The sequence below is a fragment of the Sylvia atricapilla genome, chromosome 8 (assembly GCF_009819655.1).
Source record: "Sylvia atricapilla isolate bSylAtr1 chromosome 8, bSylAtr1.pri, whole genome shotgun sequence".
NCBI classification, from domain to species: Eukaryota; Metazoa; Chordata; class Aves; order Passeriformes; family Sylviidae; genus Sylvia; species Sylvia atricapilla.
The window spans coordinates 31,145,466-31,163,004 of NC_089147.1; the positions used below are offsets into that span (position 1 = coordinate 31,145,466).

At 55.4% G+C, this 17,539-nt stretch overlaps 2 protein-coding genes across 3 annotated transcripts in view; both read left to right on the forward strand.

The window, feature by feature from the left end:
• LOC136364383 (C-type lectin domain family 2 member B-like) overlaps positions 1 to 17,480 on the forward strand; it is a 28,066-nt gene extending 10,586 nt beyond the window's left edge. The window contains exons 2-7 of one of the 2 annotated variants that reach the window (XM_066324294.1): positions 2,941 to 3,156; positions 3,536 to 3,631; positions 3,733 to 3,914; positions 4,096 to 4,196; positions 4,287 to 4,759; positions 5,058 to 6,623. In XM_066324294.1, coding sequence (XP_066180391.1) covers positions 3,009 to 3,156; positions 3,536 to 3,631; positions 3,733 to 3,914; positions 4,096 to 4,196; positions 4,287 to 4,401 — 642 coding nt within the window. In that variant the 5' untranslated portion in view covers positions 2,941 to 3,008 and the 3' untranslated portion in view covers positions 4,402 to 4,759; positions 5,058 to 6,623. Of the gene's footprint in view, positions 1 to 2,940; positions 3,157 to 3,535; positions 3,632 to 3,732; positions 3,915 to 4,095; positions 4,197 to 4,286; positions 4,760 to 5,057; positions 6,624 to 17,245 lie in introns of those variants that run through there. The other variant, XM_066324292.1, reaches the window with a different exon arrangement.
• LOC136364382 (uncharacterized) lies at positions 14,375 to 17,250 on the forward strand. The gene is made up of 6 exons (XM_066324291.1): positions 14,375 to 15,191; positions 15,311 to 15,688; positions 16,068 to 16,163; positions 16,266 to 16,447; positions 16,629 to 16,708; positions 16,799 to 17,250. Exons 1-6 carry the CDS (start codon positions 14,564 to 14,566, stop codon positions 16,899 to 16,901), a joined length of 1,467 nt encoding a protein of 488 aa, XP_066180388.1. The 5' UTR covers positions 14,375 to 14,563; the 3' UTR covers positions 16,902 to 17,250.
• Positions 17,481 to 17,539: the final 59 nt, after the last annotated feature.

A 17,539-nucleotide genomic window follows, 5' to 3' on the forward strand; every position in this document is an offset into this window, starting at 1 on the left:
GAATCACAGTCCGGGTCGAGATTTGCCAGATCTCTCTTTTGGACTGTTGCAGGCCTTGAGGAATTTCTGTAAACCAAATCCATAATTTGAGTCTTACTGGGGGTAAACAGTCCCAACTTGCCAATTGTGCAAGGACCACCGATCAGGCGAGGGGGGATGCCTGGCCATGCCCGGTCGCCACAGATAAGGAAAGCACCTTTGGGTAGGGAGAGGGGTTTATCCTCAAGAGTGGATGCCATCTTTATGTGGGCGATTCGATCGCACCACGTTCCGGCAGTGTACACACTCTTAAACTGAAACACATGGGTAAATGACTTTTCCTGGCCTTTGGGCGGGGCAGAGACAAATTGAACATAAAAGAAGGCTTTGGCAGAGCCCAGGAGGGCCAGCTCCTGTAGCCCCTCGGGGGCTGGATTTAGGCCTGACACCCAATCACACCAAAGGACCAGGGGGTTGGTTACTGGGAGGGTAATTCTCTGGTCGAGTCCAGTTTCGATGAAATTTTGTTGGGGGCGGCAACCGGTTTCAATGGGTTTTTGTTGGGAACGGTGATGGGAGGCATAAACCGAAGAGGACATGACAATAGGGGCACGGGCAACACGACCGGGGGCCTTACTATTATATTTGTTTCTCCATTGGAGGAGATCGGGGGGAAGCTCTTCCTCCTGGAAAGGGACCCCCATGAGGCAGGACGACATCAGATCTTGGGCGGCGGCCGAGGACAAGCAGATGTGATCTTGTCCAACAGCTTTTGTGAGGGTCTTCCACACATTTGCTTTTGGCTGAGGAACAATCCATGATTGGGTCAGCTGCAGGAGACTGGTGACTACCGCAGCTTGCAGGATGTAGGCTGCTCTGGGGGTCCTCATCTGGGCTGGTCCCGTTCTTGCCAGCCTAAGGAGAACTTAAGATGAAACACAATTAAAAGGAGCCACACCTGGGGTTAGACAGGGAAAGGGAACCCTTACTCCAGACAGATCTCCTTTTTCTTCCTTCTCCAGGAAGCCACCGACACCTGAGACACCTGCTTTCCAGCGGCCTTGGGGACGTAGGGCCTCACCCACTTGGAGGGGACCCACTGCAAGCCGGCGGGCGTGGAAACGCAGGCGTACCCGCGCCCCCAGGTAACTAAATCATGAGGTCCCTCCATTCCCAAGGTCTCTGGATCTTTGACAAGGACTTTCGGCCTTTCTCGGAGAGCCAGTTGTCTGCTCCCTCCAAAATGTTTAATGATGGGCAGGTTTAGGGACTGGAACAGTTCAAAAAATTTAGGGTGAACAAGGCCCGGGCAAGTCGCACCGAGGGAGGTTCAATCTTAATAACCTGCTGCTGTTGACACAGGACTCTTTTCAGATTTAAATGAGTCCTTTCCACAATCGCCTGGCCAGTCGGGGAGTGGGGGATGCCTGTTTTGTGTTCCACACCCCATTGTTGCAGGAAGCTGCAGAATTCCCTGGGGATGCCTGTTTTGTGTTCCACACCCCATTGTTGCAGGAAACTGCAGAATTCCCTGGACTTATACGCAGGGCCATTATCGGTCTTCAGCGACTTTGGGATGCCCACGCAGGAGAAAGCCTGGATTAGATGCTTGATAGCATCCGCAGACTTCTCCCCTGTGTGGGCAGAGGCGTAGACAGTGCCTGAGAAGGTGTCCACTGAGACGTGCACATACTTCAATTTCCCGAACTGGGGGAAGTGTGTGACTGGGGGATGTCTGTCTGCCACACCTCGCAGCTGTTGAGTCCCCGGGGGTTCACTCCCGCACTCATGGTGGGGAGGGCGTGCTTCTGACAGTTGGGACATGCGGCCACAATCGCCTTGGCCTGATCTTGAGTGAGGCAGAAACGTCGAACCAGACCTGGCGCGTTCTGATGGAAGAGCTGGTGGCTGATCTTAGCTTGCCTGAAAATATTCGGCAGCGGGGCCATTTCAGCAGGAGCAGCGAGAGCATCTGCTCTCCTGTTTCCCTCCGCAATGAACCCCGGCAGATCCGTGTGCGACCTGGTGTGCATCATGTAAAATGGGTGCTCTCGGTGGGAGATCAGCTTAACCAATTTCAAGAGCAACTCAACACAATGTTGGGCACCTCCTGCAGAATGGACCTCTCTGCTCTGGACAATGCTCCAGCGACATAAGCCGAATCAGTTGCTAAGTTGAACGGCTCAGAGAACTTCTCAAAGGCCCTGACGACTGTGGCCAACTCAGCAACTTGAGGTGATCCCTCAACTTCAGCAACATCTGACTCCCACTGCTGAGTTTTAGGGTCCTTCCAAGTCATCACTGACTTGTGGGACTTTCCGGGCGCATCTGTAAAAATGGTCAAGGCATCGAGAGGCGTTTTGTTCTGAACACTCTCTAAAGCCAATTTGAATTGAGCATCCTGATTAAAGATTTTATGGGCAGGCCAATGGATAGAAATTTGTCCCGAGTAGTTGTCCAGTGCAAACTGCAACGCTTCATTCTCCTGAAGAAGGTGTTCCAGCATTGCCTTAGTAATTTGGCCCGATCTTAACCTAATTGGCACGTGAATACACTCGAAGTCGCAACCGGCCAGTTCTCTAATCCGGACTCTGGCCTTCCAGATTAGATCTGCCATCAGCTCCTGTGGCAGTGTCATGCTTTTGGACCTCTGGTGGCTGAGAAAGACCCACTCTACAATTAGAAGAGGATCTTCTCAGCCTCTGTCCTTTTTGGGAATGGTGGCAATTTTCCCGTCCCATTGAAATATCACCCCGTGGAGGTGTGGCAGTTGTCCTAGGATGATGAACCTGAATGGCAGGTCAGGGTCACACCTGCTGGCCTGCCTTGTGGACATAGCTGTCTGGACCCTTTCCAGGGCTTTCCTTGCCTCTGGGGTGAGTGACCTAGGGGAACCATTGCCGAGCCTCGGTGTCCCGCAGGGCCGGTACCAGCAGTGACCTCTCCCCGTGTCCCTTTCAGTGTGCCATCAGCGCGGGGGTGAAGCTGTTCCCGAGGCCGATCTCCGAAAGGCTTTTCCGGCACTCCTGATGTCTCAGGAGCAAGGTGCTGTTTATTCCAGTCAGAGAGATGCCGGCACTGAGCTGGAGGAGAGTGAAATCTGTCGTGTTCAAGAGCCTTTAAATCAGCCCCAGGAGGACGAATCAGCAACAGGGAATATACTCAGAAGATTACCGTGTGAGTGCAGGGTCAGCCCTGTGGCCTCTGGGGAGGCTATGGTGTCACCTCCCAAGGACAGGCCCATCAGCTGTGTGGCTGTTTCCCGATGTCTGGAAGAGGCCTCGTGCTCTGCTCGGCCCCATCAGTGGCTGGAACCAACAGCCCCAGCTGCCCCCAAGGCTGTGCAGTTCTCCTGCTGCAGCCTGTCCCCAGCCCCGTGTCCCTAGCTGTCCCAGCCCTGTGTCCCTGCCTGTGTCCCAGGCTCTTGGCTCCCTGGCTGCCAGCTGAGTGAGGGCCACACTGGCTGAGGGCTCCCTCCTGTGCTCCCTGGGCACTGGGAGAGCAGATTGGAGGGCCGGCCCTGGTTCTGGCAGCCAGCAGCTCTTTCCTGCTGCAGGCAGGTGGTTCAGGGCCCATGCCGTGGTCACCTTGGTGCTGACTGTGCTCGTGTCCCTGGTGCTGGCTTTGGTGGTGGCCTTGGCTGTGCAGTCAGGTAAGGGAGGGGCAGCACCTGGGCCCAGCCCCTCGGGGCAGAGCGGGCTCCGTGCTCCCTGCACAGGGGAATCCTCAGAGCTTCTCCTCTTCCCCCTCCAGCACCACAGCTTCCAGTGACACCTGCCACTCCCCAGTGTGTTCTGGGCTGTCCCTCTGGCTGGGTTGGCTACAACGGGATCTGCTACTACCTGTCCAGGGATTTTGGCACCTGGGATGAGGGTGAGGAACGGTGCTCCGAGCTCGGGGCCTCCCTGGCCATTGTCAAGGATGAGGAGGCCACGGTGAGTGAGGGGCTGCGGGCGCTGTGGGGTGGCTGAGGGGAGCCTGGGGGTGCTCCTGGGCCGGGCTGGGGGCTGGCAGGGCTGGGGGTGCAGCCCTGTCCCGGGGCCTTGCAGGGAAGGAGCCCCGGGCACGTGTCTCCCCGAGGGGCCGGGGCAGCTCCCACTCCTCTCTCCTGGGCAGGATTTGCTCTTCCGCCTCCGCGGGAACGGCGAATTCTGGCTCGGGCTGCGCAGGCGGGGCCAGCACCTGCACTGGGGGGACGGCAGCAACTTCAGCTCCTGGTGAGTGCTGGGGAGCCGGGCAGGGCATGGGGGGACAGGGGCACAAGGTGTTCCCCTGGCACCCAGCGCTGCCTCTGCTCCTCCTTCCAGGGTTCCTGTCCTTGGCGATTCCGAGTGTGTGTATCTGAATGACCATAAATTCGTGAGTCAGAGCTGCTCAAATGAGCGGCTGTATGTGTGCAGCAAGGCCCGAGCTCCCCTGTGACAGGGGCTGGAGAAAGGACCTTCTCCACGCTGGGCAGTCCCAGCTTCACCTCTTCCCATGGCACAGGGCTGTCCTTCCTCAGCTGCCCCCTGTGCCTGGCACTTACTCTCAGGGTCCCCTCAGTGCCTGTTCCTCCCCACTGCCAACTCCGGGCTGGGTGTTCAGAGGAAAAGTCTCTGCAATCCATCCTCCCACCGATGCTCCCTGGATTGAGTGGATTGCCCTCATCACAAAATGAGCTCAAATGGGAAATCCCAATTGTCCTGGCCTCTTAGACATTGTCACAAACTGGCCTGAAGGTGAGACTTTTGGACTGTCCTTGGAAGAGGAAGAATAACAGGTGACGTGTTCAGGAGGTGTTGCTAGGCAGACACAAAAGAACCACACTCAGACGTTTAGGTTGTGAGAGCAAAAAGAAGGAAATTTAGTTTGGGGACTTTGACTTACATAGTTTTTGGAGTTTGATCAGGGATTGGGCAGTCAGATTGACACCTCTTTGACCCCACTGGTCAAACTAAATGAATATCAATTTCCCTTTCTCAGAGAGGAATGCAGAGTTTTGAAAACATCACTCTCTGTTTACCTTTAATTGGTGAGAACATTCAGTAGAAGAACGTAAACATCAGAAAGCTGAAAATGATTGGGGCAAGAAGGAGGAATCCCTGTTTTGGCATCAGACACCTGACTGTGCAGAATGGTCTCTCAGCTCTCTCTGTCTGTCTCTGGGCTTTGGAGGAGGACGGTCGGAGCTGCTGCCTGGGGAAGGGAGTTCGCTGCCACCGCCATAACCCAGCCCAGAGCTGCTGCTTCTGCCGTGGGTTCAGCCTGTGCTTGTGAGAGCAGCCACTGACCTGGGACCTTATTAACAACTACCTCACTCACTAGAAGAGGGACCTGTGCCTTCTGTTCTGGTGGCCGGGATCCTGATCTCCCCTCTCCCTGCCCTGCTGGAACAGGGTCTCCTCTGCCCCATCCCCGTCGCTCCTTTGGCACTGCTCCGAGCTTTGGCAGCACTGCAGCCCCAAAGCCCTGCCTGGCCAGACATCTTGCTGGCCCAGCTTGCTGTTTCCGAGGGCGCTGCCGGGGCATTGGGATCAGCTGCCCCCGGCGTTGTTGAAGCAAAGTCTCTTCCAAGCCTGCCCGTCTGGGGCCGGCCGCCATCACCGTGTGCTCCCTGAGCCCGCCCACAGCGCCCCCTGCAGCCGTGGAGGAATCATCGCACCCACCCCGCCCGCCGGGAGCCACCAGCGCCCCTGCTGGCGGTGCCCGGAACTGCACCCAAGGGGAAAGTGCCCGCGGCCGAGAGCGGGTTTGTGTTCTCCTTGTTGTTAATGCTGCCTGTTCATGGTCATGTTCACTTGTTAAACATGCTGTTTTATGTTGAAAAACCCCACATAATATTGGGGTTTGCATTTATGTATTTATATGTTCTTATTGACTGTATGTATAGCGTAATTTATAACCCCTTTTAGCTGCTTACTCTCGGTTTGCTCCTTTGGGTTTTCCAAGGCTCCGGCTGGCTCCAGGAGCAGAGCGGCGAGCGTGGGGATCAGCGGGCACTCACAGTGCTAACGCTGAACCACTGGGGCATCCAACCCCAAGCCGGACAAGGAGACGCCGACAAAGACCTGAGCAAAGGAGTGCGAGGGAGGCTCTTTCTATGAGGCTCCAGCAGGTTTATTGCTGAAGGGAGCTCAGGGAGAGAAGAGCAACAGGTGCTGCTGTGCAGCACCTTTTAAACGGGCTGGGACAGTAGGTGGAACAAGGTGACAACCAGTGGGTATCCAGTAGGTGGGGACACCAAGGGGAGGTACAAATAACAACAACCAGTGGGATCTGTAAAGGGGAGGATCCAAAGCTTAGGCACCAACCAGGTGTCGTGGAACACAGAACATTCTAGGTAAAGGGGAAGGGGTGATCTTTGATGGATAGGCAGGGGGTTGGCACAACTGAGGATTGGCACAGAAGGGTCAGGAACAAAGGGCAGGGTCAAGTCGATGGACAGAAGGGGTGGCGGGAACATTATGGGCAAGACCAGCTGTGAGGGAAAAGGGAGAGGAGTCAGGGGTACACTACAACAGCTTACTAATATGACCTAATTTTTTATTTTAAGTACGCACTTTATAGTCCATGGAAATAGTAGTGTGACGAATATATTACGTTGATGTATACATTTTATTGCTCATAGAAATAAGAGTGTGATAAACGTAATATAAGCCTTAGCAAAATATAAAAATGTTAAAATACTTCCATGTAACAAAAATCTCTACAGAACTGTGTATATGAAATGTCAATTTTTTATTTTTTCTATATTTATAGCTGAATTCTTTTATGCTTTAACATTGTTTTCTATTTATGCAGAGGACACATGTCTCTTCTCTTCAAGATTCTTCTTGTTATTTCCCAGCTGCTTAAGCATTTCATAACTACTATTGTTATGTTAAACATATGCTGTTAAATTTAAAGAGGACATACTAAATCCTTATCAGAGGACATAAAACAAGAAGATGGGAACATAAGAAAGAGTAAAATACATTAACTTGACCTACGGGATGTAAGCCAGAGTATGAAAAAAGAAAACAGAAGAATTGCCAGAACATCAAACAGTACACAAGAATGTTTGAATAATACGTGAAACTTATGAACATGTATGTACCTTAGTAAAGTAACAGTATATAGATAACACCCTCTTAATGTACTGGAGTGTGTTCATTGACCAATAGCCAGGACCACCCCAGCCCTGGATAAAAAGGGAAAAGGAAGTAAAACTCCCAAAGAAACCATAGCAACTTCTAATTTGTGCACGAAGAACCTAGACAGGTGAGTATATTGCTAAAAGGGTGTTGTAAAAATCCATTTGTGTGTTTTTGTGTGCGTGTGTGAGAGAGATGCAGACACGACAGTCCCTGATCTGCGCAGCGACGTGTGCAGTCCTTCTGACCGTGTTTCCCTCTGCCCGCCTGGGCCCAGCCAGGGAAGAGAGGATGGGAATGCTGTAGACTGAGAAACAGCCTGGAATGGGGAAGGATTAGCTACCTTGGGATTAAAAAGGGAATTCAGAAAACAAAGAGGAGAAGAATTGCCTGTAATTTTGACCACTGGAATCCTGATTCCGAGGTAGTGCTGCGCTCGACCCATGTCTGACTGGCTGTAGGAATCTTGGCTATATTGAGGGTTGGGGAAGTTAAAAGTTGGTGCAGAGTCTGCAAAAGGCGAGATGCTGAGAACCTGAAACCCCAATATACCCTTGAGGGACAGAATGGTTAGGTGGATCTGGGGTGTTTTGCTGCTGAGTAGAAAACACTCCCAGAGAGATCTGAAGAGATGAAGTAAGCCTACTTGATAACAGGGGAAAATGGACTCTCTGTAGTAAGGCTTGGAGGTTCGTCTCAAGTGCTGGTTCATAACCAGAGTTGTTTTATAAGTGCAGGGGATAGCAAAAGAAACATTTGGGTTTGAGGAATTTCATTTTAGACTACTTTTGGGTAAGTAGGTCACTGTGCAATGAATAGGCATCTGCAAAGGAATATTAGTACCCGATTCCACAAGAAGAGTATTTATTATGGTGCAGACGTGTGCAGGGTTTGTGTGCGTGTCCCTTGCCCAGTGTGGCTGGCAAGTGTCACTGCCGGGTGGATCACACACACCATCAGCACCAAGTGAGCGCCGAGCCCGGATCCGCGGTTCCGTTCTCGGGGCAGCCGCAGCAGCTGGGGAAAGGCGAAGCGTTTGTCCTTTGATCAGAAAGATTTTGTGTTGTTTGTAGGAATGGGATTTTGTGCTTCAGTTGTGGACCCGGCTGTGAGCCTTGGGTACTGTGTGAGTATAAGGACTGTCATAAAAAGGGTTATTGCAGCGCTACTCTCAGAAGTGCTGGTGCCAGGAGTGTTGTAGGGCAGAACTGAGAGACAGATATCGGGCATTGAATTTCCTGATTTCTGTAGGACACGAGGAAGTAAATAGCCCAAGGCTAGAAAAAGCCTGAAGGGAAACAGAGGCTGAGTCACGACAAGCAGAAATAATTGAAGGAGCACATAGTAGACGGTATTTAGTTCCCAGAATTTGGATTACAGCTGAGGCGGTTGGGAGAAAACGTGCCAGGAGTGTATCGTTAGATCTGCATGGAAGTTAAAGAAAAAGAAGCAAAGGTGCTTTGGGAGAAGTGGTGGGATAAATTGGTTAGAATGGGACATAAAGCAAGCTAAGAAAAAGCCCTCAGAGGACAGGAGGTCAGAAATCATCAATGAATATACCCCCCAAAAGGCCCCTAGGAATAAAGTTAGCACAGCGGGAACATAACCCGGACACAAAGAATAAGATCAAAATGACAAATTTTCATATAATAGAATAACCTAAAAAGGAGGTAAGATCGGATCGCTCATTCTGTATCTTTGTAGTCAATCTTACCAGCTCCTTGTTTAATTGTAAAAACACAAAACAAATGCAGCGAGCATTGGCCCAGGGTCTTAGGACTTGTATGTGTCTTCCCAAGAAAAGGAAAAAAGACTGTTCCTCTCAAACCACAGAGTTGAGAAATTCATGTTATCTACATATATTTTCAAAACGAAAAGAGCAAAATATCAATTCCTGTGCCAGTGGGGCTCCAGCCTATTTCCGCTCTTTTTTCACATGTAGCATCTCTAAAAATACATTAAAAAATTAAAATATATATATATGTATATAAGAACAGTGGATTTAATCTGAAAGAGAAGCAATCTGGCCGCAGGCTTGTGGCACTCCACTGCCTCAGTTCCACGAAGGGAGCTCATCCCCTTCCCAGTTAGGAGCCACATCCCAAAGTACTGAGCACCAGCTTTGAGCTTTCTGAAAACTGAACTGTAAGAAAAGCTGCTGGGGAGGGCCGTGCTCCAGGCACATCTGTGGCATTTCATCTGTGCAGCTCTCGAAGCTCAACTCGTGTTTTCTCCTCTCCTTGCTGGGTTTGGCTCATGCATTTCTTGAGGGGATGGCCCTGCACTGCTCAGAGCGTGTACTGACCATCAGATAAACAGCTTCTGTCAGTGTGGATCCATCCTAAACGGACCATTTCCCAAAGTAATTCCAGTGCCTTAATTGCACCGACTCCAAATGGCTTTGAAAGGAACCTGGTTTAACCCAGCCCCTCTCTAAACACCCAGGGCACAAGGCTCCTCCAGCCCTGCCCGTGTTCTCCTTTGGCCCTTGCAGAAAGGTCGGGAAGCAGCCCAGAACTGCTCAGCTGTGGCAGTCCCGCCCGCTCTCCCGGAGGCTCAGCAGCGTGCCGGGGCAGCTCCGATGGTGGGAGCTCCCGGCGGGGGTGGGACACGGCCCCGGAGCCCCCGGGGGCCCGAGCAGTCGCCCGAGGATCGGCGCCTTACAGGAGCGGAGCGGGCCTCGCCTGCAGCTCTGAGGATCCTTACCTGAGAGCGCCCCAAAACAAACCTAGAGCAGGGGCCACGACCCCGAACAGCGTCCGGGCAGTAGGTTTGAAGGGGAAGGGGCAAGGGAGGAGTTTTGGGCTCAGGAGCCAACACCAAAGCAATCGGGCTGGGGTTCAAGGCGGGGTGACAAAGGTTCAAGCCAACCGGGGGAACTGGGGGATGATACAATTTTAACTTATCAAATGAAACATCGAATAGGGTGGAAGTTTCTGGACTCTTGGGGAGGGTCAGGGAAGGATTGACACTTGGAGGGTGGGTGTAAAGGGTAAGTATAAGGGTAGATTGACAGGGAGGTGTAGGAGAGGAGAACGAGGGTCAAACCATAGGCGAGATGGAATAAACCACTAGGGGTGTTAAACTATAACACAATAAGAAAAGGGGCTACAAAGAACATTGCCAAGCAAAGGAGTAGAACAAAAACACACCACAACAGTTAAGCACCAACAACTTCATCCAAAATTTTATCAATAGCATGGGCAGAACCTGACTTTAAAACCTGAATTAAAGAGCAGTGCCTTTGCCAATGCACAAGATTAGAAAGGTTCCTTAGCAGTTGTTGAGACGACAAAGTAAGGGAGAGGATGGAGCATGGAGTGGGGAAAAGAAAGGGGAAACCTTCATTTGCACAGTGGGTTTTTTAACCATCGTGGTCGCATCTCAAGGACTTGTAGAAACCATTCTAATCTCGAGAAAGAAAAAGCATCCTGGATATTCTTAACTTCAGCAAGAGCCTAAGGAAGGCCTCAGCAGCAGGAGATTGGGATAACTGCAAGGCTGGTTCCTTGAGCAAAGAGAGCAGGGTGTGCTCCTCAAAGCCAGACCTTCACCCACAGCACACACAAAGTAGAAAACGAGGATACAAAAAACCCTTAACTGAGGAACAGCTTATCAAAGGCTTTATAAGGAAAGAAGAAGGTCTGGGAAAAAGGAATGAGAAGGTGAGAGAGGAAGGAAATCAGAAGGCAACTGAGGCTTCTACAAATTGGAAAAGAAAAGTAAAAAGTGGGGAGAAGGGAGGAGGAAAGCAAAGGCTGGGACTCAATTCTAACACAGCGGGCACAGCCGCGTTGGCTCCCTGCCTGCCAACTCCGAGCGGCTCCTGGCACAGAAGGCAGCGCCGAGAAGCCTCGGCCCCGCAGCGGGCGGGATGCGGCGCTTTGTGCCTGCACTCGGCGCCTGCAGCGCTTTGGGCTCGGAGGCACGTTCAGCTTCCTCCCGTGCCAGCCCCGAGCCGGGCACGGACACCTCCCGCCCGAGCAGCGGCGCCGAGCCCGGGGCCGCACGGCCGGCAAGTGTCCCGGGCACGGAGCAGCCACCTCTGTCCCAGCGACAGCCACCGGGATGAGCCACCGCTGCTGCGGCCGCGCCTCGTCCCCAGGGCTCCGGCCAAGGAGGAGCCCGCGGGCAGCCGCTCCCTCCCCATCTCAGCGCAGGGGGGACATGGGGGAACCCGGCACAAGGAACTCGCCAGAACCGCCCCCTGCCCCTCCCCCCGCAGCGAGCCCCGAGCTGGGGCACAGCCGGCCGCGGGTCCCACCTGTGCTGGAGCCGCCTCCGAGCCCGGCGCCCCTACACGGCCGTGCCGCCGCTCCAGTCTCACACGGGCCGCTCGGCGCCGCCATTACGGCCCCGGCCCCTCCCGCCGCAGTTCAAACCGACGGGGGCGGGGCGGCCTTTTCCACATTTCACCAATCAGGTGCCGGAGCGCCGCGAGGGGCGGGGCTTGGCGCAGGCTCCTCAGCGGCCGCTCCAGCGGGTGGATGCCTTTCCCTCAGCGCGGGTTGTTCGGGGCTGGAGCCACCGCGGCCCTGCTTCCCCGCCGGGCCTGTGCCGTTCAGCGGATCAAATGAATCCCTGCTATCGGCGATTTCCACCACCTGCAGTTTCTCCCGTTTTCCTGGATGGATTTGATAGTTCTTCCTTTCCCCTCCCACACAGCCGGAAAGCAAAATGCCCGCCTGCCCCGTGGCCATCCCCGCCGCCTTCCACCGCTCCAGCCCCGTCCCTCTTTCCCTCCCCTTCACTCTGCACCACTTTCTCCCTCCTCCTCTCCGCAGCAAAGACATTTCACCCACTGGCCCCACCCGCCTCCTCTCACTCGGCCCCGTTTTGCCCACTCGGAACTCCTGGAGCCGCCTGCCCGCGGAGCCGGACCCGCCGTGGGGCCGGGAAATGCTGGAGGGAATTCTGGCCGGGATTCTTGGGCTGGGCTGGGCCTGCCCAGGTGCCCGGTGCCGGCAAAACCGCTCTGTCCCTCTGCTCCTGGCCCTGGGCAGGGAACAGAACACATCAGGAAAGGCTAGAGGGTCTCAGTAAAGGCAGTGAGAGATCTCTCACCCATCTTGGGCACAACAGGTCTGCATTGGGGAAATTAATTCAGTTTCTTATCAAACAAATCCAAGCAAGAGAATGGGAAGTATTCCAGATCCTAAAAACGCATCCTTCCCACACTGTTCTATCCTTCCTGAAATTCACTTTGTCCCAGTCGGCTGGGATATCACTGACAATTGGGATTCATTTGCATAACAAAGGCCGACAGACTCCGAGCCCCGCCGGCCGCCGCCACCGCCAGCGTTGCGATGTGTCGTGCCCTGCCCCTGCCCCTGCAGCAGCCGCCTGGGCCCCATGAGAGCCCCAGGAGCCGCTTCCCGGGGGCTGCGGTTCTTCAGCGGCTTCACCAGCGTGGGGACCTTTTTTCTTAGCGCGGTTATTTCGGGACAGGAGAGACTCTCCCTCTCCCTTTTCCTCCCCTCCCCTCTTAGTTGTGCCCAGCTCGGGGCTCGCTGCGGGCTCCGGTGGGTCAGAGGAGCTGGTGAGTTCCTTGTGCCAGGTTCCCCCGTGTCCACCCTGCCCTGAGATTTCCAGTTCCTAACCCAGCAAAGAGTGGTCCCACCAGCCCCGAGGTCCCAGAACGTGCGCTCCTATCCACCTCATGAAATTAAAGAACTAAGAAGGGCTGTAAGAGACAGTGGTATTTCCTCACCGTATTTTAAACAACTGCTGAAAAGCACCCTAGAAGGGCACACTCTCACACCGAATGACTGTAAAAAACTTGCTAGCATGATTCTCACAGACCCATAGTATATGTTGTGGAAACTCAAATGGAAAAGAATGCCTGCAGAAATATTAGCAACTTACAGACAAAGTACTGAGGCAGATCTTTGTACCCTTTCTGTATCTAAGCTGACCGGTGAGCATGTGTAAGAGACAGCCCGAAGATCCCTCATCTGCTCACAACCACCGTCAAGGACGAAGATTAAGGCCCCCCAAAATTCTAACACGGGGACGCTGGCCTGACTCCAGTAGGATGTTCAGTATCTGTCTCTTAATTCTGCCCTACAACACTTCTGGAACCAGGCACTTCTGAGAGTAGTGCTGTTAGCCTAGGAAACACGTAATCCCAGAATGATTATATGTGGTGCTTTATTGAAGAGCTCTGGGAGTCAGTGTACAGACCCAAATCCAACTCCAACAAGGGCTCAAAATATGTACAGTCTTATACCCTTTTGTTATACAACTCTATGTTAATCATTAAGCCCTCCTATTGTTCTGTTGTATACACCCAAGCATGAATTTTGGTAAATATCTTCCCTTATCATTCTCGCGATTCTGGTTTAAGGTAATAATCACATTCAACTACCAACAATCATTACAATTATATCATCTATCATATGATGATTAGGTACAGTTTCACCCAACCTAGTAGAGAGTAACTTTATTTCTTAGATACATAGGCCTAAGTACAAATCATCCTAATCCTCCCTCCCCCTGATTACCCAGGCAAAGTTATACTTGATTTGGTTAAAACAACAGCATGAAAGCAACATCCTGGTTGCAGTGAAACAGAGGTTCTATTCCCCAGCTTTGCAGCTGCAGAAATCATTTTAATTTTAACCCTATACACTATCAAAACCACAGGTGTGACACAGTCCCTCCCCTGCCAGGCTCCACTCACCACCTGTGACTCAGCAGCCCCAAAACATGCCCCGAGTGCCGTGGGCTCTGAGCGGCTCCAGGAGTTCCGAGTGGGCAAAACGGGGCCGAGTGAGAGGAGGCGGGTGGGGCCAGTGGGTGAAATGTCTTTGCTGCGGGCTGGCGGGGAGAGGAGGAGGGAGAAAGTGGTGCAGAGTGAAGGGGAGAGAAAGAGGGACGGGGCTGGAGCGGTGGAAGGCGGCGGGGATGGCCACGGGGCAGGCGGGCATTTTGCTTTTGTACTCTGTGAGGGGAAACGAAAAGAACTCTCAAATCCATCCAGGAAAAGAGGGGAGAAATAGCAGGTGCTGGATATCGCCGACAGTTGGGATTAATTTGATCCGCCAGAACTACAAATGCCCCTCGGGTAGGGTAGAGGAGAGGTTCGATGGCTCCTGTCCGGCAAAACTCGCGCACACAATCAGGAGAATATGGCGACTAAAAGTCGCCGGTGAGGGAACGACTCATAGACTGCCGAGGGCCTCGGGGCAAGCCCCGCACCTCGCGGCTTTCCCGCCCCTGATTGCTCAAAACGGCTAAAATCCGCCCCCACATAAGTTCCCGCTCCAGCGGCACTTTCGGGTCACTCAGGTCCGGACGGGAGCGGCGGCGGCCCCGGAGCTCGGAGGCGGCTCCAGCACAGATGGGACCCGCGGCCGGCTGTGCCCCAGCTCGGGGCTCGCTGCGGGCGGAGGGGCCGCGGGGAGGGGCAGGGGGCGGTTCTGGCGAGTTCCTTGTGCCGGGTTCCCCCGTGTCCCCCCTGCGCTGAGATGGCGGAGGGAGCGGCTGCCCGCGGGCTCCTCCTTGGCCGGAGCCCTGGGGACGAGGCGCGGCCGCAGCAGCGGTGGCTCATCCCGGTGGCTGTCGCTGGGACAGAGGTGGCTGCTCCGTGCCCGGGACACTTGCCGGCCGTGCGGCCCCGGGCTCGGCGCCGCTGCTCGGGCGGGAGGTGTCCGTGCCCGGCTCGGGGCTGGCACGGGAGGAAGCTGAACGTGCCTCCGAGCCCAAAGCGCTGCGGGCGCCGAGTGCAGGCACAAAGCGCCGCATCCCGCCCGCTGCGGGGCCGAGGCTTCTCGGCTCTGCCTTCTGTGCCAGGAGCCGCTCGGAGTTGGCAGGCAGGGAGCCAAAGCGGCTGTGCCCGCGCTCGGTGTCCCCGGGCTCCGAGGCGCCGGCCCGTGGCAATGCGGGGGACAATGGTGAGCGGCCCGGGGCTGCTGCTTCTTCCCCCTCGGCAGGCGGACTCCGAGCCGCAGCTGTCCTGTCCCCGCCGCAGCCGGCAGCTCGCAGGCGTCGTCAGCGCCTGTCCCGGCACGGAGCTGGGCTGCAGCGGCTGCAGAGCCCCAGGGGCCGGGGCTGCGGGCACCGGAGAGCTCCCGGGGACTGCGCTTGTCTCCGCAGGTGCTGCCGCAGCGTTGGCGGAGCGGGGACAGGGCGGGACTTAGCTGGCAGCGCCTTGCCGAGCCTCGGTGTCCCGCAGGGCCGGGACCAGCAGTGACCTCTCCCCGCGTCCCTTTCAGTGTGCCATCAGCGCGGGGGTGAAGCTGTTGCCGAGGCCGATCTCCGAAAGGCTTTTTCAGCACTCCTGATGGATCGGGAACAAAGTGCTGTTTCTTCCCAGAAAACGTATTCTGGCTGTGAGCTGGAGAAGAGTGAATTCCGCTGCATTCATGTAGTTGTGAAGGGTCTTCTGCATCTCCTGGAGCGACCAGCAGCCGGTCTTACACACTTGCCTGGGGTGCAAGAAGCCACTTGTCATGCGCAGGGCGATAAAACTCGTGAGTGTCCAGTGAGGGAGGATGTGGAGCGCGGATTGTGCACCAGTGATGGGAGTGTGAGGGAGGCCCTGCATCCCCAGGGCACATCAGCCACCGGCAATGGACACAGAGGATTCCTGGGTGAGTGGAGAGCCATGCCTGTGGCCTCTGGAGAGGGGACAGTGTCACTCTCCAAGGTCAGGGCTCGCAGGTGTGTGGCTGTTTCCCGATGTCTGCAAGAGACCTCGTGCTCGGCTCGGCCCCATCAGTGGCTGGAACCAACAGCCCCAGCTGTCCCCAAGGCTGTGCAGTTCTCCTGCTGCAGCCTGTCCCCAGTCCCGTGTCCCTAGCTGTCCCAGCCCTGTGTCCCTGCCTGTGTCCCAGGCTCTTGGCTCCCTGGCTGCCAGCTGAGTGAGGGCCACACTGGCTGAGGGCTCCCTCCTGTGCTCCCTGGGCACTGGGGGAGCAGATTGGAGGGCCGGCCCTGGTTCTGGCAGCCAGCAGCTCTTTCCTGCTGCAGGCAGGTGGTTCAGGGCCCATGCCGTGGTCACCTTGGTGCTGACTGTGCTCGTGTCCCTGGTGCTGGCTTTGGTGGTGGCCTTGGCTGTGCAGTCAGGTAAGGGAGGGGCAGCAGCCTGGGCCCAGCCCCTCGGGGCAGAGCGGGCTCCCTGCTCCCTGCACAGGGGAATCCTCAGAGCTTCTCCTCTTCCCCCTCCAGCACCACAGCTTCCAGTGACACCTGCCACTCCCCAGTGTGTTCTGGGCTGTCCCTCTGGCTGGGTTGGCTACAACGGGATCTGCTACTACCTGTCCAGGGATTTTGGCACCTGGGATGAGGGTGAGGAACGGTGCTCCGAGCTCGGGGCCTCCCTGGCCATTGTCAAGGATGAGGAGGCCACGGTGAGTGAGGGGCTGCGGGCGCTGTGGGGTGGCTGAGGGGAGCCTGGGGGTGCTCCTGGGCCGGGCTGGGGGCTGGCAGGGCTGGGGGTGCAGCCCTGTCCCGGGGCCTTGCAGGGAAGGAGCCCCGGGCACGTGTCCCCCCGAGGGGCCGGGGCAGCTCCCACTCCTCTCTCCTGGGCAGGATTTGCTCTTCCGCCTCCGCGGGAACGGCGATTTCTGGCTCGGGCTGCACTGGGGGGACGGCAGCAACTTCAGCTCCCAGTGAGTGCTGGGGAGCCGGGCAGGGCATGGGGGGACAGGGGCACAAGGTGTTCCCCTGGCACCCAGCGCTGCCTCTGCTCCTCCTTGCAGGGTTCCTGTCCTTGGTGATTCCGAGTGTGTGTATCTGAATGACCATAAATTCGTGAGTCAGAGCTGCTCAAATGAGCGGCTGTATGTGTGCAGCAAGGCCTGAGCTCCCCTGTGACAGGGGCTGGAGAAAGGACCTTCTCCACGCTGGGCAGTCCCAGCTTCACCTCTTCCCATGGCACAGGGCTGTCCTTCCTCAGCTGCCCCCTGTGCCTGGCACTTACTCTCAGGGTCCCCTCAGTGCCTGTTCCTCCCCACTGCCAACGCTGGGCTGGGTGTTCAGAGGAAAAGTTTTTGCAATCCATCCTGCCACCGATGCTCCCTGCAGTCAGTGGATTGCCCTCATTACACAACAAGCTGAAATGGGAAATCCAAATTGCCCTGGGCTCTTGGGAATCTTCACAAATTGGCCTGAAAGTGAGACTTTTGGACTGTCCTTGGAAGAGGAAGCTGACACTTTCTAAGGAGGAATGCCAGTTTTGGCATCAGACACCTGACTGTGCAGAATGGTCTCTCAGCTCTCTCTGTCTGTCTCTGGGCTTTGGAGGAGGACGGTCGGAGCTGCTGCCTGGGGAAGGGAGTTCGCTGCCACTGCCATAACCCAGCCCAGAGCTGCTGCTTCTGCCGTGGGTTCAGCCTGTGCTTGTGAGAGCAGCCACTGACCTGGGACCTTATTAACAACTACCTCACTCACTAAAATAGGGACCTATCCCCATGTGCTCAGGTGCCCGGGATCCTGAGCTC